The sequence below is a fragment of the Hippopotamus amphibius genome, chromosome 1 (assembly GCF_030028045.1).
Source record: "Hippopotamus amphibius kiboko isolate mHipAmp2 chromosome 1, mHipAmp2.hap2, whole genome shotgun sequence".
Taxonomy (NCBI): domain Eukaryota; kingdom Metazoa; phylum Chordata; class Mammalia; order Artiodactyla; family Hippopotamidae; genus Hippopotamus; species Hippopotamus amphibius.
In genome coordinates, this window is record NC_080186.1 from 239,687,788 (window position 1) to 239,712,643 (window position 24,856).

Consider the following 24,856-nt stretch of genomic DNA (forward strand, 5'->3'; position numbering starts at 1 on the left):
CTCTATGGTATCTTGTCACCCTAACAATGAAGGATTGGAAGAATCCCTCAGTTAAATGCACGCATTTTTATTTTATATTTCCTCTAACATTTTGTTTTTATACTCTAAACTTTCAGGTAGTTAGAGTGGAAGGGAAAGATGGTTCTAGTTCACTGTATAGTCAGCAACTTTCATTCGTACAGGTTAATACTTGCAGATACTAAGACTTGTGGATTTTATTAATATTTGGTGGGTCAGCTAATTAAAATCTAAATTTCTGCATAATTCCTCTACCAAAAAAGGGCCACTTATAGAATGATTGCTTTAATTGTGATACACAGAACTGCACTGAGAGCAAGAGAAAATGTCCCCCCTTGGTGCAAATTTACAACCAGTGTATCAGCATCTTCCCATCTGTTTCCTCTGGAAAGCAGGCACTGACTGTTCTGTGCCTCTAACACAAAGGGGTAGAACGTCTCAGATTTAAATGATGAAATATTTAAACATAAAAAAACCACGAAAAAACTGACCTGTTGAATCACAGTCAAGATTAAACCAGTTTCACTGTCCCGTATCAATACGTACCTCGGGTCTGTCCCGAGAAGTAAAGCTCTGCAGATGCCACTAAGCCATTCCCTGTTTCTGTAGTTGATCCCTCGCCCCCACGTCCGGCCCTTCCGTGAGTGCCCTCCCAGAGGTCATTACTTCCTGATGCTGGTGTCACTGTGCCGTCTTTTCACGTCCTGTGTGTCTGTAAAGCACGGGTGTTACCGTGCACGGTAGTAGTAACCTACATGCTACCTTATTGTGCACATCTTTTTGCAGCTTCTTTTTCGTTCAGTATTTTTGGTATTTATTCATGTGGATGTATACAGCTGTAGTTCGTTCAGAGTAAAGTGCAGAGCGTGTACCCCTCCTACTGCGGGTGCTTGGGTGGTCTTTGCGTGCTGTCACCACGGGGCGGTGCAGGCGTCTCCTAAGAATCTTTGTGCACACGCGGGAATTTCTGTAGGGTAAGGAGGTAGAACTGCTACATCATAGGCTGTAGGCATCTTCAGCTTCACTAAATGTTGCTGAACTGCTCTCCATCGTGATTGTGCCACTTAATGTTCCCACCGGCAGCAAGTGAACGTCCTGTTTCCCATTTGTTGGCAACACTTATTGTTACCAGATCTATTTCTCTGTCAGTCTGATTGTATGAAATCATAAACCTTTTTTTTTTTTTGACTCTTTTTTTTTTTTTTTTGGGGGGGGGTACACCAAGTTCAATCATCTGTTTTTATACACATATCCCCGTGTTCCCTCCCTCCCTCGACTCCCCCCCACCCTCCCCATCCCAGTCCTCTAAGGCATCTTCCATTGAAATCATAAACTTTTATTTCCCTACTAGTGGTAGTGAGTTTCTTTTCATGTTTCTATTGACCTTTTGATCTCTTTGAGAGTCACCTGTTTGTTGGCTCATTTGTTTTTCTTACAGATTTGTAATTACTTACATGGCCTAGAAAGTGGTGCTTAGTCACTTTCCCCCACATATGCGGCCTCCCCGTTTTATGTCTTGTCACATAGAAGCGTTGAGTGTTAGTCTTGTTTGCGCTCTCTGTGACTTAGTTTTCTTACTACGATCAAATTCCATGATCTTCTAAGCCTTGTTGCTTTTTATATTTAGGTGTTTAATCCATCTGGCTAGTTTTTGTATGTGGGATATGGTAGGAATTAAATACTCTATAGTTACTCATCTCAGCAACAGGTCATCCTTCCTCTCTTGGATAAAATGTCCCTCTGTGCACCATGTAACTCCCTATAGGTTTGTGTCTTATTCCTGTGTCTGTGAATCTGGATCTTTCTTCTGTTTGTCTTGACACCAGTACTGCATTCTTAGTTATTCTTGCCCTCTGTAAATCTTGCTGGGTCTGGTGAGGCAGGTTTTCCTTCTTCCCTCGTTCTCTGAAGCTGCCCTGATTCGTTTTGGCTCTTTGATCTTCATCTTGACCTATTCTGTTTTTCCCGCTTATTTCTAGTGACTGTTTTATTTATAGAAAATCAGTTCGGTTCTCAAGCTGAATTTTGTTTCTGCATTTTGTGCAAAGTTTCTTGATCTTAAAAGTTTCAAGTCCTGTTTTCTCATCATTCTAAACATGCTTAATTTTTGCTTCATATTTTTATTTTCTTTCAATTGTAACCCTATGGTTATTTCTGTCATATACAAATTTATTTATTTGTGATTTTTCTTTTTGGTATCTCATTTAACTGTCTTAAACTTTTTCTTGGGGTCGGGGGAATGATTTTTCAAACTCACAGTGAAGTTATGAAAGTAAAAACTGTGCAGAGAACATCTATCTGCCTTTCACTCAGGTGTACCTTTGGTGAACTGTTTACTCCATATATCATTTATTCTCTCCACATTCACTTTTTTTCTAAATCATTGGAAGTTAAGTTACACAGTGTTGTAACTGCCTGTTTGTTTTTCTTTATGAAAACTCCTTGTGGCTTGGACTGTAGAAACATCTATCCAAAGGGAGGTTTATATTTGCTTGTGCCAGGAGCCACAGGGGTAACAATGGCTTGGAACAAATTTTTATTTTCTTGGCATAGGGGTTCTCTTTATTTGGATAATAGAGATTTGAAGTGCAGGCTCATTGTTTACAAATTCTCTGGGGAACTAGTTTCTTCACAGTACTTCTGTCCTCACTCCAAACCCAGGCAGAAACAACCAAGTTTCTTTGCCATCTCCCTTTGCCACCGAGGTGTTTTTCATTTTTTCTTGGTTCACCTTTTGCTTGAAATACCAGTTCTTTGAATGTCCTGGGTTTGTGTAGGTGAGATGGACATGAGTCATGAATTCTATCTCCCTGTTTCACATGGACTCAAGACCTTGCTTTCTTTTTTTTTTTTTTTTTAATAAATTTATTTAATTTATTTTTGGCTGCATTGGGTCTTCATTGCTGCACACCAGCTTTCTCTAGTTGCAGTGAGTGGGGACTATTCATTGTGGTGCGAGGGCTTCTCATTGTGGTGGCTGCTCTAGGCGTGAGGGCTTCAGTAGTTGTGGCACGTGGGCTCAGTAGTTGTGGCGCGCAGGCTCTAGAGCGCAGGCTCTGTATTTGTGGCACACAGGCTTAGCTGCTCTGCGGCATGTGGGATCTTCCTGGACCAGGGATCAAACTCGTGTCCCCTGCAACGGCAGGCAGATTCTTAACCACTGCGCCACCTTGCTTTCTGACCTTCTGTGGGTTTTAAAATCCAAGACCTTTGTTCCTAAGACCACCTGGTCTACCAGCCTCCCAGCTGCAGCCGCTGTGTATGGCTTTCAGTTTCCTTCTTGTTTCTGTCATCTGGTGACTTGATTGTGTGTGTGTGTGTGTGTGTGTGTGTGTGTGTGTGTGTGTGAATTCATTTGTACATTTAAAAGAATGTTTATCTGTTCCCTTAAGTATTTGTTGCAGGAAGGTTTTATGGTTAAAATTGTCTCAAAATTGCCAAGATTGGATATCAAAATATCACTAACCCTTTAAGCTGGAATTAGAGTTTTGTTTTGTTTTGTTTTTGTAAATAGTGCTACTATGAACACTGGGGTGCATGTATCTTTTCTTTTTTTTTTCTTTTTTATTTTTTTGGGGGGTACACCAAGTTCAATCTTCTGTTTTTATACACATATCCCCATATTCCCTCCCTAGAGTTTTATAGAGACTGACAATCTTGGAAAAACATGGTTTTTATTGAGTTTAATGTAATTACATCATCCTCTTGAAATTTGAGGTAGCTGTTGTTCACAAGAAACTAATTGTAAGGTAACTAGTTTTAATATACACTGACCCATGTTATTATTCAGAAGTAAGGACTTCATGCACACATATTAATCTTAAAAGATACTCAGTAACTCTGCTTAAGACAGCTGCCAAATGGAGAGCTGTAATGTCACCTGTTATTGCCTTAGAAGAGCCCAACCTAAGGAGAGTTGGTAGAGCTGAAACATTTATCAGGAATCTACCTTCCAGCTGTCTCTAAAGAGAGGGAGGAAAAGAAAGTCTCCGATGCTCGTCACATTTGCTAGGTTAGCCTCCTCTGACTGAGAAACTTGGACCCATGATGGCTGTTATCTGCTAGCCAGATAGCTCACTTTACCTCCTTGGGGAGGAGTAACGGGAGAGCCAGAAGCTAAGAGGTTTGTTTGAAATCCCTCCTTGTGGAAGGAAAAACAGTAGGATGGAAGAAACGTGTTTTTCCGCAGCAAGTTAGGACAATATTTTTGTCTGATGGAAACGAGCAGCAGAGAATGGAAACAACATACACACTGGCTGTGAAATGTACTCTGATACATGTTCATAGTGGCTTTGATTTCCATTTTACATTTAAAGGAATGTTAAATATACAGTTGACCTCTGAACAACACAAGTTTGAACTGCATAGGTCTGTTTATATGTGAATTTTTTCACTAAATGTGTACTACAGTATGTAGCACAGGGTTGGTTGAATCCGCAAATATGAAGGAACTGTGCATAAGGAAGGCTAAGTTATGTGTGGCTTTTCGATTGTCTGGAAGGTCAGTGACCCTCAAGGGTCAACTGTATAATTTATGAGCATGTGGTGGGGGGGGGGGGAGATAAAGCAAGCCAATTAGAATATAAGTTTTATAAAAGATATTTATTCTTAAATATGTAATTGGAACCTTACTGCTTCTTCAAATGTATCCACTTAAATGAAAAGTCATAATATTAAAAATTTAGGGATAACTGGCCATTTCATGTGAATATTTTTCAGCATTAAAATGCTTTATTTTTTGTAGATTACCAAGAGAAATATCAAGAATTACTTGAAAGAGAAGACTTTTTTCCAGATTATGAAGAAAATGGAACAGATTTATCGGGAGGTGGTGATCCGTAAGTTCTCTTGGCTGCTTTCTTTTTTTGGTTTTTGGGGGGTGGTTTTGTTTTGTTTGGCCACGCCATGCGGCTTGTGGGCAGGATCTTAGTTCCCCAACCAGGGATCGAACCCTGGGTCCGTCCGTACCCCCTCACCGTGGAAGTGTGGAGTCCTACCCACGGGACCACCGGGGCATTTCCATCTTTAGCTCCTTTCTTTGTGAATTTCTGTGGTCACAGTTTGTACATGGAGTTTAGACTAGAAAAGATGATGAAAGAATGTGCATTTTTATGGAATGGTGGGGGGTGGGGAGACAGCATACTTACTGCCATGGCTTTAGTATCTTAGACTTTTTCTGAATTAAAAAACATTAAACTTGTCATCTTTGTTTCTTTCACAGATACTTGGATGATATTGATGATGAGATGGACCCAGAGATAGAAGAAGCTTATGAAAAGTTTTGTTTGGAATCAGAGCGTAAGCGAAAACAGTAAAATTTCAGCATATCAACTTTATAAAGCAGTTTAGGTTATGGTGATTTAGCAGAACACAGGAAAGCAAGAAAATGTGTCACACTTATACCAAATTAAGGATGTTGAGTTATGTTACTAATGTATGCAACTTTAATCTTGTTTAACACTCTCTGCCAAAATAAACTTTATTCCCTATAACTTAAAATGTGTATATATATATAATAGTTTATTATGTACAGTTAATTCCACTGTTTTGGCTGCAATAAAATTGATTTTGAAAAAAATGAAAAATGTTGAAAGTAAATTTTGCTAGCTGGTTAGAAGCTTATCCTTTGAATTTTACTTTTCTTGAGGGAAAAATTCTTAGCCTGGAAATACATATCACTGCAAGATGTAGCATCCTTTTTTAGATATGAGTATTATAGCTTTCACTTAGTTTTACATTTAGTGTCTCAATGAATTGAATTTCAAATAAGAATCACAATCATGAATATCTTTAGCACTGAAGTCTTAGAATATATCATTAACAACTGACTTACATATCCAGATGCTATTGGATACCAAGGGCTTTTAAAATGGCTTTAATTAAAAAAAACTAAGAACTCCCAACTAAACAACCAAGATTCTTCACTGAGGATTTATTGCAATTCTAGAATTGTTTGCTTTTTTTTTCACCTAACCTCATTACCCTAAAGCCTAGAACATTATTCTGCTTTATTTATATGACTTTCTCATTTTTGTTTTATAGCATGAGTTGCATTGACTTTTTTACTAGAGAATTTTACTAGATCTTTGTCACTCAAGTTTTCATCTGCTTTATAATTGATACACCTTGAGAATCACTTTTCTAATACTTTTACTATAATATGGTACCACCTCAGCCCTACCTAAGTAATATTTTTACCTATGTCAAAAATCTTTTTCCAACTAAAAGAAAAACTTAATGTACAAAAGGATTGCTTGTAAATATGCATGTAAATAGTTCTGTTAATAACCCACTGTTTTACATTTGGTACATCTGTGTCTGCTAATACGAATTAGCTTTCTCATTTTTCAGCTTGTTTGTTCAGTCTGGATTAAAATTAGACTTTAAAAATAAAATTTAAAAAGTTTTGTTTCCTTTAAGTTTTTGGAGTGGTATCCTGGTATTTTAAAGAATTTCTGTTGAACTTTTTTACAAAACATCACAAAATTAAGATTTGAAATCAAACTTTATTAGGATAGAAGGTATTCTATTCAAGTCTGTTAAGAGTTTCAATAACATACACATCTACTCGGAAAAACTAGCAATTATAGAACATCAAAACTCTTAGCATCCTTATTGCAAAAGGGAAGTATATATGTAATTGGGGTTTTTGGAAATTTGTTTAATAGTGAATTCTTTTTTTTCAAAATGGCTCCTATTTTGGTGGATATTGCCTTAATCTGCAGTTCTCTAAAGGTTGTGCTCACTGTAAATCTCAGGGATGGGGGGGAAAGGGATGTAAGGAAGGGGGCAGACATGAGACTGGGGCCAAGAATATGCTAACTGAACATACTTTAAACTTTGTGCAGTTGCTCTGTGAATAACCACCAGTTTTATCTACTAGCTCATTGTCACCAACTACTGCTATACTCACAACAGCTACCAACAGGATTAGTTTGATCCAATTACTAGTGCTGCTAGTAACCACCCAAACTTAGTGTCTTCAAACATTAAACATTTTATTATGCTCATGCTTCTGTGGCTCAGGAATTTGGACAGGGGACAATAGGGGTGGCTGTTCTCTATCCTGCAACGTTTGAAGCCTCAGCTGGGAAAACTAAGGACTGGGGGCGCTGGGACAGCTGGCAGCTGTAATCATCTGGAGTCGTCTTCACTCTATGGCTGATGACTGGGCTGAGGTGACTTCTGAAGCCACTGCTTGACCAGAACCACCTGCACGTGGCCTGTCCACATGGCTTAGACATCTTACAACATGGCAGCTGGATGTGGAGAAGGGGGCATTGCAAAAGACCCAGGAAGAAGCTGCACTTGGAAGCTGCATGCAGCATTACTTCTGCTACAATTTCTTGGTTCTAAGTGAGTAGCTCGCTATAAAGCCATATCAGATAGGAGGCCTTCAAGGAATACGTGGACATGTTTTAAAACTGCAACAGTACGTACCAAAAGGAAGAGGTGGCCTTTAGCCACAATTGTTGGCCCTTAGGATTGCCGTATCTTCAACAGAAACGTGGATGAGTAAGTCTTGTAACAGAGATTATTAGTACAAATCTTTAATGAGCAAGGACACAAAGGTGCCAGTAAAAGTTAGTCTTGTGTCTGGAAACAAAGTGAAAATGTTAGTCTGAACCTGGCAGTTGTGTCATCAGTTCAGAACCTCTGTCTATATTATCAGTGCCCTTCAGCCAAAGACTACCACGACCACACCTGTACCTAAATATGTTGCGTTTAGTACTTGTTGTCGTGAGGCAGAATATACTCCATGGGAAACTGTGGGGTATGTCAATAAGAGGGTGTTCAAAAGAACCTATTATCAGATCTGAGCTTTGGTTGGAGAATTTGGGAGAGGGCCTAAGAAACTGGAGGTTCACTCTAGCTTGGATGCTTGTCAGAGAGCAGGGGTGATTCTATCATTAGAAATTTCATTCAATCTTATCTATAGGGAGGACTGGAAGGTATGAATTAAGTTGTCATTTCTTTTTAAAAGAATCACATTTATCCAGAGAGGATGCTGGGTATAGAAGAGTAAGAACCTGTCCAGGACTGAAAATCAGCTCAAACTGAAAAAGAAGTAGCCGTGCCAGTTAATCAGGCTGGGAGGACATAGATAAATCCAGCTGCAAATGTTTAACAGGAAACATTTTTCCCCCAAAGTCATGACCACCTCTTTGTATGACCACTGCTTTGTTACCAATGATGCCTCCAGACCTGCTTTGCTACCTTCACCCATCTTTTATTGGGGATATACCCAGATGCTAAACTGCCCTTACCTCATGATAGCAGCCAGTCCCTCAGTTAAACCCTGCTTCTAATCCTGCAAGGAAACAGCATCCAACCAGGAACTGGTCTCTCTTCCTCAGAATTCTTCAGCAGGAACCCAAAAACTTACAACGATGCTGCCCTCCTCCCCCTGTGGAGAGCACCATTCGTGTTCCCTCCGAAGTGTGCTTCCTTGCTTACACGTCAAATATTTTGTCAGACTACAGGCTTAAGCTTCGTGGTCTTTGGCTGGCTAGACTTCAGCAGATGTAAATAAGGTCATGTATGCTACTGCCGGGTTGTGTCAGCCTACAAAATGCCAACCCTGGATGAACTGGATGCTCCTGCAGCATCCGGGCAGCTGGAAGTCATGCTCCTGGTAGGCTTGTACTACTGTAACTTCATAGTCACCACCTTCATTTAGGCTGTCAGTGCTGCCAGTAATCTGTGTTTCTTCGTTCTCTTGTTTAATTCAAGCCCTCTCTACTCTGTCTGCCCCTTTATTCCCCGATGACTTGCTTCACAGGAGAAAAAAAGAAAAGCCACTGGATGGGTGTACACAGATGCATCCGCATGTACTTCATCCCTCTTTTTCCTGTACAGGAAGCAGCCCTCCTCCTATTAAAGACCAGTTATTCAACGTGTGCTTGAATCCCATGCCCTCTCACTCTCATGAACTCTATTGTTACGTGGTCTGTATTTTTTTTTTTTAAACTTTCTCCAGGGGTGCTTTGCATGAGCTGTTTAACACGCCATTCCTCTCCAACTACGGTCCCATCTCTGCTTCCTAGTCAGACTTCTCAAGTGTTGTCCCATTTTTTTCCATTTCCTTACCTATTTGCTCTTCAAACCCACTATAGCTTCTGCTACCATTATAATACAACAGCCCTCATTAGTCAACAATGACATCCATGTCATTAAATTGAATAAACACTTCATCCTTTGGCTTGTTCTCTAGGCAATATCTGACACTGTCAGGTAACTCCAAAACTGAAAGCATACAGGCATCTAGAATACAAGAGCTTGCTTTCTAGCTTTGTGCTGTTTCTCAGTGTTTGGGGGAGTTCTCTTCCCTTACCTAATCTGTAAGTATTGGTAGTCCTCAAAGCTCAGTCCTAAGCATTCTTTTCTCATGTCACAATATCCTTGGACTATTTCATCTTCTCCCGAAGCTTCAGTTAGCAGCTATCACCATTGACCTCTGTATTTATTTCTATTACCTCTTAATTCTAGACCTTTACTAACTTGTTTCCATTGGGAGGTCTCACAAAATTCAAGTCCTACTACTCCCTAAATTTGCTCTTCTCACATCCCCCTCTCATTGATGGCACTGACACCTATCCACTTTTCCCAACCAGAAACCCCTGGAACTGTTTTTAACTCCTCCTGTTAAATCATCCCCGAGACTGAAGAGTTGATCTCCTAAATATTTCTTGGAGCTATGGTCTCCAATCTTGAGTCTGAACTGCTTTCATCTCTCCTGTTGCTCTTTCAAAAGCCTTTTGCTGGGCTCCACACGTCTGTTCTCATATCCTACAATCCACTCTCCATTCAGCAGTTGCAGGAATTTTTCTAAACTACAAAAAAGCACCACAGAACCCCTCTGAAGTAGACAATTTACATGTAGGATGTTACAGATCAATGAAAACATGGCTGTCTGAGGATGCACTTAACACACTTCACTTAAGACTGAGGTCAATGTGCATATCAGACTTTTACAGATAGAGAGGAATTTAGGGAGTTATATTTCTCTCAATCCCTTAGTGGTGCCACCTTTTGCTTAAAGCCCCTGTAATAGTTTACCACTGCTTTTAAGATAAAGTCCATAATTCATATATCTGTACTGCCTACCTCTATAGCCCAATTCCAGACTTTTCTCCCCTAAAAAGAGCCTTTCTCTCCTCTTCAATCATTCTTAAACCAAACTGGCCTTCTTTCAGCCCTTTTAAGGGCTCAGATCTTTCCTTTGGGCCTCAGGGCCTTCACACAGGCTGTTACCGCTGCTTGAAACCCTTTCGCCCTCTCCTAGGCTAACACCTACTTGCCTTTCGGATTTCAGGGAAAATATCTTCTCAGTCTGGGTCAGGGCTGCCCACTCTACACTCTCACAGCCCTCTGATTTTATCTGAGGGACACCTGCCACAACTGTGCTCTAACCACTGTCCTAGTTCTCTCTTTCCAGTTACTCTCGAGCCCCCATCCCCAACCCTGGGCCCCACCTCCTGCTTTATCCCCAGCACGCCCAGCACATAAAAGGCTCTCCAAAAGTATCTGTTTTGACAGAAATAAATAAATATAACAGATGCGCCCACCTGCTGTTGCGGAAAAAAGGTGCAAAGGTGCAGAGGAACTGCTGAAAGACACTTTCTGATACCACACTAGGAAAAGCAGCGGTCTCTATCTTTGGCCGATTTTCTAACAGCTTCACTGACGCATCGTTGTTCAGATTATTTAAATAAGCATCGCTCCACTAACTTCCACTTCGGTAGCTGTCTCTGAGAGACCTCAGAACCCGCGCCCTCCCGCACCGCACAACCAGGTCGGGCCGCTTCCTTGCCAGGCACCGGAAGTAAAACCCGGAGGCCCATCGACCAGCTTCCGGCCCCGCCCCTCGCCGTGGGCAGGGGGCGCGGTCAGGTGTGGACTTCCGGGCGGCGGCGGCGACGCGCGGCGGCCGCGCTGGGAGAAGGGGAAGGGCTGGGTGCGCGCCGCCAGGCTTCGCTCGCTCTCCGGGGTCCGGGCTGGTGCTGCCGCTGCTCCCCCGCTGCTTGGACTCGGCGTAGGAGCGGCAGATACTCTCCCCGCGGCCTCGCTCCTCTCGCCTGGGACTGTTGTCTTTCGTCGAGAAACGTACCTTGCTGCTGACGTCGGGTTCGAGGCAGGCGCCTCGGGAGGCAGCCGTGCGCAGGCGCAGACGCGGCTGCGGCGAGCGTGTGGGCGGATTCGAGCCCGAGGGCCGCGCACTGGCTTCTTCTCCAGACTTTTCCGCTCAGAACGGCTTGCGGCGTGAGTCTAAGACTGTGGTGGCGGTTTTGATGAGGCTCCTTCTGTAACTGGATATGGCGTCTTGAAAAACGAGTTGGCGCCTCTGGCAGGAACAGGCTCGCGGCTCTCTGCTGGGTGCCGAGGCCACACAGGGGCGCGACGCGGGCGAGGGGGCAGGGGGTGCGGGGCGGCGCCGCGTTGCGTCTTCTCTCGGGGCCAGGAACGCTAACCCTGTGACCGCTTCTCGTGGGTGCTTCAGGATGTACAGAACCTGAACAACAGTTACGCTCCGATGAGCTGTTTTAAAAAAGCAGACTCAGCGAAAGATACTTTTCCCAGTTGTTGTCAGAAAATGTTTTCCAGCTGTGTGTCTGCACCTGGTTTTTGTTTTTGTTTTTGTTTTTTCAGAAATACCAAATAGACATCATACACGTATATGATACGTATAGCTGCAATGCAAATACATTTATTGCCATTTAACAAGTGTGTTAGCAAGTGATGTAAAGCGGTTGGTATGGTCGGGGTGTGGAACGCTACCTTTGCGGGCAGTACTGGAAATGGATTGGAGAGGGGAAAACCTGGAAAAAGTTCTCAGACAGTTTACAGAAATGGAGGGGAAAGTTGAGGGCCTGAAATAGGAAAGGAGGAGCCAGATTTATGGGAGAGAGTGACAAAATCAACAGGACTTGTTACAAGGGTGTAAAGGGAAACACTGAGAGATCAAATATGGCTAACATTGAGATGCCATTAACTCAGATTGCAAATTCAGGAGGAACAAGAATGTTAAAATTCACTTATGTATGTTACTTACATATTTATCATTAAAAAATATTTATTGCACCCTTATTACTGCCCGCGTATTCTTTTAGATGCCAGGGATACAACTGTGAATAAGACAGATGAGGTCCTTGCTCTGATTGAGTTTATGTCCTGTTGGGGAAAGACTAAAAATAAATAAAACAATTGTGATAGTAATAGATGTTATGAAGAAAAACGATGAAATGGGTAAAAGGTGATTGGGAGATGGCTGGGAACAACTTTGGTGAAGTTAGGCCTTTAAGGAGGTGAGATATTTGCGCTGAGATATTGATGGTGCCAAAGAACCTGCCATGTGGTGAGCCGGGGATAGGATGTGCTAGGCAGAAAGAACAGTGCGGAGGTTCTGAGATGCCATACAGCTTGTTTAAAACGTTGAAAAAGCCAGCATACCTAAAGCGTCCTGAACAAGAAGGAGAGAGTTAGGAGATGACATCGAAGAGGTAGATGGGGGCATGTTGTATGCCTTTTATAAGCTGTGGTTAAGAATTTGGGTTTCATTCCTTTTTTTTAAAATTTTTTAAATTTAATTTATTTATTGGCTGCATTAATTTATTTTATTGGCTATGTTGGGTCTTCATTGCTGCACATGGGCTTTCTCTAGTTGCTGCCAGCGGGGGCTGCCCTTTTATTTTTAATTAATTTATTTTTAAAAAAATTTTTAGCTTTTATTTTTTACAATAAACTGCATATATTTAGAGTGTACTATTTGGTATCCCAATCTCCCAATTCATTACCCCCCCCAACCCTCTCCGCTTTCCCCACTTGGTGTCTATATGTTTGTTCTCTACATCTGTGTCTCTACTTCTGCCTTGCAAACCTGTTGATTTGTACCATTTTTCTATAGTCGACATATATGTGTTAATATACAATATTTGCCTTTCTCTTTCTGACTCACTTCACTCTGTATGACAGTCTCCAGGTCCATCCATGTCTCTACAAATATCCCAGTTTCATTGCTTTTTACAGCTGAGCAATATTCCATTGTGTATACGTACCACATCTTCTTTATCCATTCATCTGTTGATGGACATTTAGGTTGCTTCCATGTCCTGGCTATTGTAAATAGTGCTGCAGTGAACATTGGAGTGCATGTGTCTTTTTGAATGATGGTGTTCTCTGGGTATATGCCCAGCAGTGGGATTGCTGGGTCATATGGTAGTTCTATTTTTAGTTTTGCAAGAAACCTCCATACTGTTCTCCATAGTGGTTGTATCAGTTTACATTCGCACCAGCAGTGCAAGAGGGTTCCCTTTTCTCCACACCCTCTCCAGCATTTACTGTTTGTAGATTTTCTGATGATGCCCATTCTGACCGGTGTGAGGTGATACCTCACTGTCATTTTGATTTGCATTTCTCTAGTAATTAGTGATGTTGAGCAGCTTTTCATGTGCCTCTTGGCCATCCGGATGTCTTCTTTGGAGAAATGCATGTTTAGGTCTTCTGCCCATTTTTTGATTGAGTTGTTTGTTTTTTTGATATTGAGCTGGATGAACTGTTTATATACTTTGGAGATTAATCCTTTGTCTGTTGATTCATTTGCAAATATTTTCTCCCATTCTAAGGGTTGTCTTTTCATCTTGCTTATAGTTTCCTTTGCTGTGCAGAAGCTTTGAAGTTTCCTTAGGTCCCACTTATTTATTTTTGTTTTTATTTCCATTATTCTAGGGGTGGATCAGAAAAGATCTTGCTGTGATTTATGTGGAAGAGTGTTCTTCCTATGTTTTCCTCTAGGAGTTTTATAGTGTCTGGCCTTACATTTAGGTCTTTAATCCTTTTTGAGTTTATTTTTGTGTCTGGTGTTAGGAAGTGTTCTGATTTCATTCTTTTCCATGTAGCTGTCCACTTTTCCCAGCAACACTTATTGAAGAGACTGTCTCTTCTCCATTGTATATCCTTGCCTCCTTTATCATAGATTAGTTGACCGTAGTTTATCTCTGGGCTTTCTGTCCTAATCCATTGATCTGCATTTCTGTTTTTGTGCCAGTACCATACTGTCTTGATCACTGTAGCCTTGTAGTATAGTCTGAAGTCATACCAAGAACATGGTATGTCCCTCCATCTGTTTGTGTCGTCTTTGATTTCTTTCATTAGTGTCTTATAGTTTTCTGAGTACAGGTCTTTTACCTCCTTGGTTAAGCAGGGGCTACTCTTCATTGTGGTGTGCAGGCTCCTCATTGTAGTGGCTTCTGCAGGCAACTGGAAGCTCTAGAGAGAGGTCAGATTTGGAAGTTCTCTAGAGCAGCGAAAAATTTGTCTTCCACAAAAATGGTCCCTGATTGCCAAGAAGGTTGGGGACCACTGCTCTAGGAAAAAAAATGATTAAAGTTGTGTGAATTTCCTCAGGAGAGATCATGTGGTTTAATATTTACTTATATCCTGACATAGTCCACAAAAGATTATAGGCTGTATCATATGTAGCTAATTACATACAGTGAAACGGGGTGAGATTTTTTTAAAAAGCAAGGGTGGGCATGAAAGCACTGTGAGAGTATCTAGTAAGAAGAGATGAAACGGGGACTAACTAAGGTCAGGTGTTGATGAATCCTTGATTTAAGAAAATGGTGAAGAAGAGGGATGATTCACCTAAAAAGAGCAGTAGGTGTGAAGGGGTGTTGGGGAGGGACCATGGCAGCAGCGCCCCCCCCCCCCTTTTTTAAATGAAAGTCAGGGGACGTTGTGAAACAGTTTCAGAAGAGACGTGGAAGAGAAACATGGATTGCAACGCACTGAAGATTGTTGGGAGAGAAAGTGGATACTGAGCAGATACTACACCTGAGAAGTTTATTGGTAGAAAATAGAGGTAAACTGGGGAAAGTGGTATCTATGGAAAGTTTTTTTTTTCTGTCAGGTGAAACTTGATCACCTGAGTAACAGAAGGAGCTGATGTCCTAGAAAGGGATGGAGTTAGTTCTAGAAAGAATCGTAAAAGTTATTGAGCTCCTACAAGGCAGCCTGCACACTACTGGCACTGTCTTATGTGTGGTCTCACTTAATCCTCAGAACAATCCTGTTGCTCCCACAATTTTACCGATAAGGAAACAAACAATCAGCCCAACTAACCTAAGGTTTATAGCTAGGAACTGGTGGAGTGTGAGTGGAACCCAAGCCTCTCATTCCCCTTCCATCATACCTATATGGATAGAGGATGTATCGGATAGTAGACTGATAATCATACCTATGTGGAAAGCGTAGGTGAAAATACAGACTTGTTAGAGGTAAAGAAGAGGAAATTGAGTTCAGTGAAATAAGGACAAGTCTCAGACACTAGGTGGTTAATTAGCTTCCTGAGGTGTGACACGGAGCCACTTCCTTAATAGGGGCAGGAATCCAGGTGTTCTTTTCCCTTAGGCCAAATAGTTACTTTTGGCCTGCCTTTTTACATTACTAAAAATGATTTGCTGTATTTTTTCCACAAAGATGGAATTTGCCTGTTATTTGAAATGAGATACTGTGCATACAATTTTCAGAAGTTGAACTTAGGAACTAAAGCTGCTAAAATGATAAGGGCAGTTATGACTTGGTGGGCTATCTTCTCCCTCTCAGTTATGTTCCTACACTGGAGTAAAGCCCTTGGGGTGAATCAAGGCGTTCAGATCACAGAAGCGTGTATGTAAAGATAATCACTTTCCATCCAACAAAAGTAAGTGCAGTGGCAATGTGTTTTGCTTATGTTCATTCGTTTATTTTGATAGAACTTTTGTATATGAAAAGAACTGTTTGTGCTGCTGTATTTCCTGTTTCCTTCAGCCTTTGCCTTGGAAGGACATTTTATCCGTAGTCACAATCATGGCGGCTGAAGTGCAGATGGTACTTTATGAAGATGATTCGCTGCACGTACAGTATGTTGATGGTTCCAGATTGCAGCTTTCTCCCTGTGGCTCTGAATTTTTGTTTGAAAAGGCACCTCCTATTTCAGCACATCCTTTACAACAACCAGAAAGAATTCGCCAAAGGACACACTTTGTTATTAGCACTTACCGAGTAAGTAAAGATGACACAAAAACTACTCTTTTTAATACTAAAATATTGTTGAGGTTGCCAGAATATGGGAAGTACTTAGTATTTTGGATTACTGTCATTCTAAATTGATTTTCAAGTCATTTTTAAAAATTACTTTGTATTCCTTTTTGTAGGAGCAGCTACAGCGAGCCCTAGATTTTCGTAACTCTTTTGCTACTTGCCCTTTTTTATCTGAAAGCATCATACCTTCTGAAAGGAAAAAGGTAATATTTTTTGAACCTCATTTTTAGAACAAATATTTGAAGAAAAGTAATTATAAACAGGTAGTTTAGTATTTAGTCTTTTTCTTCATGACACTGAGCATAGACATGTTGCTGTAGAACACATAGGTCTATATATTTCAACAGACCAAGGTGTTTTGATATTTTGTACATTGAGACACAGAAGTTATATAGTTTATTTCCCTGCCTTTTTTGCTTGTTGTTTTTTGTAACAGAGGATTATGCTCAGAACTTTACAGATTGGTGACTTTTAGATTCTCAGAGGTGTCGACATTCAGGAATTATGTGGCCATTTTCAGTAGCTTATGTGTAGTTATTTGTTAATGTGTAGTAGAGATGTATCATTACTTATGGGTATACACATTTTTATTCTTTTATTCTATTTTGGACTCTTAGGAGTAATAATAACCATCATTTCTTGAGGGTTCACTATGTGCCAAGAAGTATGAATGGTGTTAAAAATGTTTAATAACACCAGTATGGCATGGGTACCTGCTGATCAAAGTGGGTGTTCAGACAGTCAGAACCGGTATATTGGCTGCTACTAGCCCCTCTTGACAGGTGAGGGAACGAAACCTCAGAGCGTTTACCTGATTTGTCCGTGGAAGTTTTCTAAGTGGCAGAGTCAGGATCTGAACCCAGTCTGTCTGACTTTGAAGACTGTGTCTCTTAACCACTTTCTGCTACAGTCATGATGCTTGCCTGCCTCCTGAGTAATATTCTGTTATCCTGTCTCATGGCAAAGGAGTCAAGAAAAGCTGTAAGCTAGTAATTTAGTTTATAAGGCCATTTTACTGTATCTTTTGAGTAACTGTTCATTGAAACGACATAGCTTGCTGCTGATGCCGTGGTAGGACCATGAGGTAGTCTAAGTCTAGAAAAAAGAATTGTCTTAACTGACTACCCTCGTAAAGCAGCTTTGCCATCAATGAATACTGCCCTTCATTTTTTTATTTTTATAAGTTTTTAAACTGAAGTATAGTTGATTTACAATGTTGTGCCAATCTCTGCTGTACAGCAGAGTAACTCAGTTTTACACATATATACATTCTTTTCTTAATATTCTCTTCCATTATGGTTTATAATGGAAAATTGGATATAGTTCCCTGTGCTAGACAGGAGGACCTTGTTGTTTATCCATTCTAAATGTAATAGTGTGCATCTACCAACCCCAAACTCCCAGTCCCTCCCTCCGCTTCCCCCCCCACCCCTGCCCCTTGGCAGCCACAAGTCTGATCTCTGTGTCTGTGAGTCTGTTTCTGTTTTGTAGATAGGTTCATTTGTGCCACATTTTAGATTCCACATATAAGTGATATCATATGGTATTTGTCTTTATGACTTACTGCACTTAGTATGATAATCTCTGGTTGCATGCATGGTGCTGCAAATGGCATGAGTACTGCCCTTAATTTTAGCACACTAACATCTGTACACATAGATAGCACTGTAAATTTATGAGGCTTTCTTGACAACAGTTTTTATAAGATTATATATAAATGGAAGTTGAAATGTGTAATTTGGCAAGCTTAGTTGATTAAAAGACTGTTATGTGACACTTACTGTTTTCATCTTACCTGAAAAGATGCAACAGGCACTGTTACCTATTACACATCTATTTGCTATTGGTCCAGATCAGTTTACCTTTAAGTATTTCGGTTTTTTTAAATGTTACCCTTTAAGGCACCTGGAGTTTATTTAGTGTGTGCTGTACCTGGTGCTTTGTAGGATGAGTACCTTATACATGTTGTCCTATTTAGTCCATGTAATAATCCTTTGAGATTGCATTTCCCAAATGCTGTTCAATAGTTTCAGTACCATTTATTAAATACGTAATTCTCCCTCTCCCTCCTTGTTTTGAAAAGGTTATGTTGTCATATGTAACATTTTAAGATATGGTTGAGTCTGTTTATTCTCTAAATTATTCTGTCGATGATTTTTATGCCAATTCCATACCATTTAAGTTATGACTGCTTGTCCTAGATAGTGCTGTTCTTCCCTCATTTATAATCTTTTTCAGAGTAGACTTTTTGGGAGGGGCTGCAAATCTATTTATCTCTGATTCATTGCACACTTTAAATCAGTATATGTTTAACATTAAATATAATCAAGATGATTTTTCTTTTTCTTCTTTTCTGTCCTTTTTGTCAGAGAGAGAGTGTGTGTGTTCACGTCTACTTTTCTGAGAGATATAATCTTAACAACAGCAAATGTCCTCTGGAAAACCATATATAGGCTAACATTTTTCATTCTTTCTGGGTAGTAGAACACAAAACTTTTAAGAGCTTTCTTACATAATGTGTAAGTATCAAAAGTGTGGAAAAATTGGACTATTAACAGAAAATACCATCCCTTTTTCTCCTGTCAACTCAGCGTATCTTCGCTGACATCTTGGAAGTGAACTGGCCTGGTGTTGACACTGATGACGGCACGATATGTATGCAGACTGGCACCGTGAAGATATCATCTTTAGATGGTCACGCATACCTTTGCCTGCCCAAATCTCAGCATGAATTCACAGTACATTTTTTGTGTAAAGTAAGCCAGAAGCCAGAGTCATCTATAGTAATGTCAGAAAAAAATAATGAAGCCCAAAAGGACAAACTAGTTGAAAATGCTGGCAAAGTCTCTACATATAGAAGCTTATCAGGACAGAGACTGAAGAATAAAGAAAATGAACTTTATTGTCAGATCATGACATCCGAAGGACCTTTAGAGAAGAATTGTGTAAATGGAACTGAAGGGAGGGAGGCTCTGTCTTCACCTGGTACGAAAGACACGTGTGTATACACTTGGGTAAAGCAGTGCTGGTCTGTGGCCTCCTGTCCAGAGGAATGGAAGTACCCTTTGTCTTTAGCACTTCGTTTTCATAATAAAATCAGCAGTATGTCTGGAAAGGAGGCAGATATCACCCAGAAGAGAATTTTAACTTCTGACGTTTCTGAGGAAAAAGAAAAAGAAGTTTCTGTTCTTCCCAGGGCCCTGTTACTGAGCTGTCCTGTCCCGCACCTGCACAGGTAATGGAAGAATGACTTGTTTGTCCAAACCCACTTGTCAGAACCAGACCTTACCTAAGGGTCATTTTTCTTTCTGAATCATCTGATACCATTCATAAGGAAAGTTCAATTGATCTTAAACTCTGCTTACAATAGATAGTAAATAATGTCCCTAGCTAATGTGTTGCCTACATTTCTTAGTTTACATCTGTGCATTGGATGTTGGTGGAGGGCTGACTACGCTAGGTACTTTGTTAAGCACGGAGATGTAGAGGTGACTGAGACAGAGTCCTTGCCTTCTAGGAGTTTAGAGTCTAGTGAGGATCACTGTCACTGAAAAGGTGACTAAAGCGTGGTAAGTGGTGGCACGGGCTCTGGGAGTGAGCCCTGGAAGGCATCAGCTCACGCTCAGTGGAACCCGTTACTTCTGCTGCTGGAGCGTGACCCTGACGAGCGTGTGCTCATGGGCTCTTTCTGTCATACATAGCCTCAGAGGACGCCCTTGGCTTTGGTTAACTGACTGTAAACATGTCCATCGTCAAAAGGGGTGAACATGGAGAGGCTTCTAGATGGCTAGGTACAAACCTTTTACCTTCACTAAGAGATGAATAACCTAATGGTTGTAGATCTGTGACATGGACTCTGTAAGTAGTGCGTAATAATGGTAATAGCTAACACAGAGTGCTTGCTTTGTGCCAGGCACAACTGTCCTGTTTCATCTTCGTAGTAAACCCCAGGAGGTACGTATCATTATCACCCCCGTTTTGTAGCAGAATCTGAGACACGGAGATGTTAAATAACCCAAGCAAAGTCTCACACCTAGTGCTTGTAGAACTGGGATATGATCCCAAGTCGTCTTCTGAGTACATATTTGTTATTGAAAACAAAACATGGGAATGATTTTCAGGCTTGTCATGATTGTCTAGTTAGAATTGGGAATTCCAGTGTTATAAGTACACATCAAAAGAGATTTATGCTTCTTAAATTAACAGTTTTTCAGTAACTTGCCACTGGCCTTGATTGAAACCCATCATCATTAAGCATGGCATTAACGGGCCTTCCACTCTCTGCTCCCTTCCTGGGTCTGAAACCCTCACCACTCTGGCCCTTGCTTTCTCTACTCTTGCTCAACTGGATTTCTTGTGACCCCTAGAATGCTTGCCCAAGTCCCTAGGTAGGATTAGGATGTATACAGTCCCATAGCATCCAGTAATTCTCCTTTCTTTATGTTCAATATCTACTATTTAATGTCTCTGCTAGATAGAATCTTTCCACTCAGGGCAGGGACCATGTCTGCTTTCTTGGGTGTTATATCCACAGTGTGTAGCACAGTGCCTGGCCCACCATAGATACTTCAGTAAATATTTATTGTTTGAATCCTAAATTTTAAAGGATAGTAAAAATTTTATGTATTTATGCTGAGATTCAATAATGAGATTATTAAAAATACTAAGAAAAATACACAGAAAAATGATCACAGTTGACTCTTGAACAACATGGATTTGAGCTGTGTGGGTCCACTTATACACAGATTTTTTTCAATAAATTTAGTACCTATATTTTTATTTTTCAGATCTTTAAGTAAGTGTGGGGGAAAGTTTGTGTTTGATTAGAAATTACAATTTGTGGAATCAACAGAACTAGGCTTTGAGTCCTGATTTTATCCAAACTATTTCAGCTTCCTACCCTTGGGTGAGTCATTTATCAACGCCTTTGTTTTTGAGGCAGAGATAACAGTAGTTGATTGTCTACTGCACTGGGGTCAGTGCCCCCAACCCCCATGTTGTTCAAGGGTCAACTGTAATTTTAAATTTCATTAATGTACTTTCATATTAGCTTTTACTTTTCTTTGATCTGAGTTAAGCAAGAAATAAATCTTACTAAAGTAGCACTCTTTTGTTGTCTTCTAAAGGTAATTATGTTAGGCAACCAGAATTAATAGCTTGTATTTTGTCCTTCGCAGGTGGAATTTTTGTGATTCACTTTCACAGAGACAGTTTGGTGAAGAAGAATATTCCTACTCTGAACTAGTGAAAGTGGTTTGGTACAAGGGTGTTACCTATAGGTAAGGCACTTGTGTTGCATTTGGAGCTATTTAGCGATGTCACAGAGGATATAGGACTAGCCTTGTGGATGGCCTCCCGCAAGAGGACAATTTTGCCGGGGCCACCGTTCTCCTGTGTTTGGCCCTGAATTTCAGAGGTCTCAAAAGTTGATTTTATTAGTGCCCATAGGGATCTTGTGACTAATTCACAGTAAACATAATGACAAGATTTTTGTGACAACACCTAAGCCGGTGAGGGATTAGTTTTGCTTGTGAATGAAGTATTTTGCCGGTTATTTAGGATACCCCTACCAAACAACAGGGGACCTAGTCGTCTGAATCAGTCACATCACAAGGTTGCCTGTTGAGCATGGAATCAGAGAAGTTAGCTAGCTTGCGAGATATTTTGGCCATCATTCATGCAGTGAATATTCACTGACCATCGCCTCTGTGTGTGAACTATTCTGTTGTACTATCCCTACTCCACCAGGGTATAGCTCTCTAGTGACTGGAATACTAGTGTTGGCTGGATTCAGTTTCACTTCTATAAATAAGGCTAGGAGAAATTCGTGAAATTTTTGTTCTTTGGGGTCTCCTTTCCCTGTATGAAAATCCACCCCCTTCTCTTTTTTTTTTTGTCTTAAGAAAATTAAGTACAGTTGATTTACAATGTTGTGTTCACTTCAGGTGTACAGCAGAGTGATTCAGTTATACACACACACATATATATGTTCTTTTTCAGATTCTTTTCCCTTGTAGATTATTACAAAATATTGAGTATAGTTCCCTATGCTATACAGTAGGTCCCTGTTGGTTATCTGTTTTATATATAGCAGTGTGTATATGTTAATGCCAAGCTCCTAATTTATCCACCCCCCCCCCTTCCCCTTTGGTAACCACAAGGTTGTTTTTTATGTCTGTGCGTCTGTTTCTGTTTTACAAATAAGTTCCTTTGTATTGTTTTTTTCCTTCCCTTTTATATTCTACATATAAGCAATATCATATGATATTTGTCTTTCTCTGGGTTACTTCACTTAGTATGATAATCTCTGGGCCCATCCATGTTGCTGCAGATGGCATTATTTCATTTTTTTTTTTAATGGCTGAGTAATATCCCATTGTATATTCATACCACATCTTCTTTATCCATTCATCTGTCGATTGACATTTAGGTTGCTTTCATGTCTTGGCTATTGTATAAATAGTGTTGCAATGAACATTGGGGTGCATGTATCATTTCGAATTATAGTTTTCTCCAGATATATGCCCAGGAGTGGGATTGCTGGATAATATGGTAACTCTATTTTTAGTATTTTAAGAAACCTCCATACTGTCCTTCATAGTGGCTGCACCAATTTACATTCCCACCAACAGTGCAGGGGGGTTCTCTTTTCTCCACATCCTCGCCAACATTTGTTATTTGTGATCTTTTTGATGATGGCCATTCTGACCAGTGTGAGGTGATACCTCATTGTAGTTTTGATTTGCATTTCTCTAATAATTAGCCATGTTGAGCATTTTTTCATGTGCCTCTTGGCCATCTGTATGTCTTCTTTGGAGTAATGTCTGTTTAGATCTTCTGCCCATTTTTTTTAATTGGGTTTTTTTTTTATATTGAGCTGTATGAGCTGTTTGTATATTTTGGAGATTAATCCCTTGTTGGTAACGTTGTTTGCAAATGTTTTCTACCAGTCCGTAGGTTGTCTTTTCATTTTGTTTATGATTTTCTTTGCTGTGCAAAAGCTTTTAAGTTTAATTAGGTTCAGAGAAATTAAGGAAACAACCCCATTTACCATCACATCAAAAAGAATAAAATACCTAGGAATAAACCTACCTAAGGAGACAAAAGACCTGTGCTCTGAAAACTATAAGACACTGATGAAAGAAACTGAAGACGGAAGCAGATGGAAAGATATACCCATGTTCTTGGATTAAAAGAATCAACATTGTTAAAATGACTATACTACCAAGGCACTCTACAGATTTGATGAAATTCCTATCAATTTACCAATGTCATTTTTCACAGAACTAGAACAAATAATTTTTATATTTGCATGGGAACACAAAAGACCCCAAATAGCCAAAGCAATCTTGAGAAAGAAAAACAGAGCTGGAGTAATCAGGCTTCCTGACTTCAGACTATACTACAAAGCTATAGTAATCAAAGCAGTATGGTACTGGCACAAAAACAGACATATAGATCAATAAAACAACATAAAAAGCTCAGAAATAAATCCACACACCTGTGGTGAGTTAATCTACGACAAAGGAGGCAAGAGTATCCAACAGAGAAGAGACAGTCTCTTCAATAAGTGTTGCTGGGAAAAGTGGACAGCTACATGTAAAAGAATGAAATTAGAACATTCTCTAACACTATATACAAAAAGAAACTTAAAATGGATTAAAGACCTAAGTGTAAGACCGGATACTATAAAACTCCTAGAGGAAAATATAAGCAGAACACTGACATAAATTGCAGAAATATCTTTTTGGATCCACCCTCTAAAGTAATGGAAATAATACAAAAATAAGCAAATGGGACCTAAACCCACCCCGTTCTGACAATTTAGTCTTCATATATGTTTCAATAAAATTGACTTGGCTTAGTTTTTATACATTATGTACCCAATACCTTGATTGTACCCAGCTGCTCCAGGTAGTCAGTCACCTTCTCTTAGGGGTGGCTCCTCTTACACATGACTAATCTCATTCATCAGGTATTGAGTCTACTAGTTTCATTATTACACAATAATATATTTTTAGATTCTGGAGTTGTCATATTTAACTCCTGTACAGTGGGCTATAATGTGCCAGCCACTGTGACTGGCAGTAGGATACCAGGATGATAAGACAAGATGCCTGACTTCTAGAAGTTGAGCTTAGTTGAAATAGATACATTAACCAATTCTGTGTGTTTTGTTTCTATTTTTTGCAAAAAAAAATTAATTTAGCTGGTTGATGGGCAGAGTATGAAATTATCCATTTTTCTAGATAGGCAAAACTTCATACTGCTTTTTTTTTTTTTTTTATGATTGCCTTCATGTATATTTTAATCTCGATGAGAAAAAATTTTTAATGGTTATTTCTTTTCCTTAGACTTACCCATAAAAATATGAACTCAATAGAGATTTATCCTGGAGATGGATCTGTTTTCAGGTCAGAAGGAGCTTATTTGGGGAACTATTTTACGTATTATTCCATTCAAGAAGGATCAGAAGAGGTAAGTTGACAGTGAGTTCTCAGCTCAAGAAGATTTTTTTTTTCTCATTTTGGCCACAGCCCATGGCATGTGGAACTTCCCCAACCAGGGATTGAACCTGTGCCCTCTGCAGTGGAAGTGCAAGTCCAAGAAGCTTTTTAATGTAGAGCTGTTCCTAAATAATTCTGATATATATATGGGAAATTTGATCTTTCATAACATTTCTTGCTACTACTTCTTAGTCTAGAGAATTGATATCATCTAACTGCCAGCCTTGGCACAGTGATTACTAACCACCTTA

General features: G+C 40.0%; 2 protein-coding genes across 9 annotated transcripts in view; both read left to right on the top strand.

Annotated features, from left to right (window-relative positions):
• Nucleotides 1-6,437, top strand: part of PAIP1 (poly(A) binding protein interacting protein 1) — a 29,466-nt gene extending 23,029 nt beyond the window's left edge. For all 6 annotated transcript variants that reach the window (XM_057743834.1, XM_057743850.1, XM_057743843.1 and 3 more), the window contains exons 10-11: nucleotides 4,763-4,856; nucleotides 5,240-6,437. In XM_057743834.1, coding sequence (XP_057599817.1) covers nucleotides 4,763-4,856; nucleotides 5,240-5,333 — 188 coding nt within the window. In that variant the 3' untranslated portion in view covers nucleotides 5,334-6,437. The remainder of the gene's footprint in view (nucleotides 1-4,762; nucleotides 4,857-5,239) is intronic.
• A 4,710-nt stretch (nucleotides 6,438-11,147) lies between these two features.
• The window catches only part of C1H5orf34 (chromosome 1 C5orf34 homolog), a 32,081-nt gene continuing 18,372 nt past the window's right edge, over nucleotides 11,148-24,856 (top strand). The window contains exons 1-8 of one of the 3 annotated variants that reach the window (XM_057743897.1): nucleotides 11,148-11,280; nucleotides 14,764-14,878; nucleotides 15,622-15,718; nucleotides 15,826-16,059; nucleotides 16,212-16,301; nucleotides 18,690-19,333; nucleotides 21,276-21,377; nucleotides 24,453-24,576. In XM_057743897.1, the coding sequence (XP_057599880.1) occupies nucleotides 15,865-16,059; nucleotides 16,212-16,301; nucleotides 18,690-19,333; nucleotides 21,276-21,377; nucleotides 24,453-24,576 (1,155 nt within the window). In that variant the 5' untranslated portion in view covers nucleotides 11,148-11,280; nucleotides 14,764-14,878; nucleotides 15,622-15,718; nucleotides 15,826-15,864. The remainder of the gene's footprint in view (nucleotides 11,281-14,763; nucleotides 14,879-15,621; nucleotides 15,719-15,825; nucleotides 16,060-16,211; nucleotides 16,302-18,689; nucleotides 19,334-21,275; nucleotides 21,378-24,452; nucleotides 24,577-24,856) is intronic. The other 2 variants (XM_057743887.1, XM_057743903.1) reach the window with 2 other exon arrangements.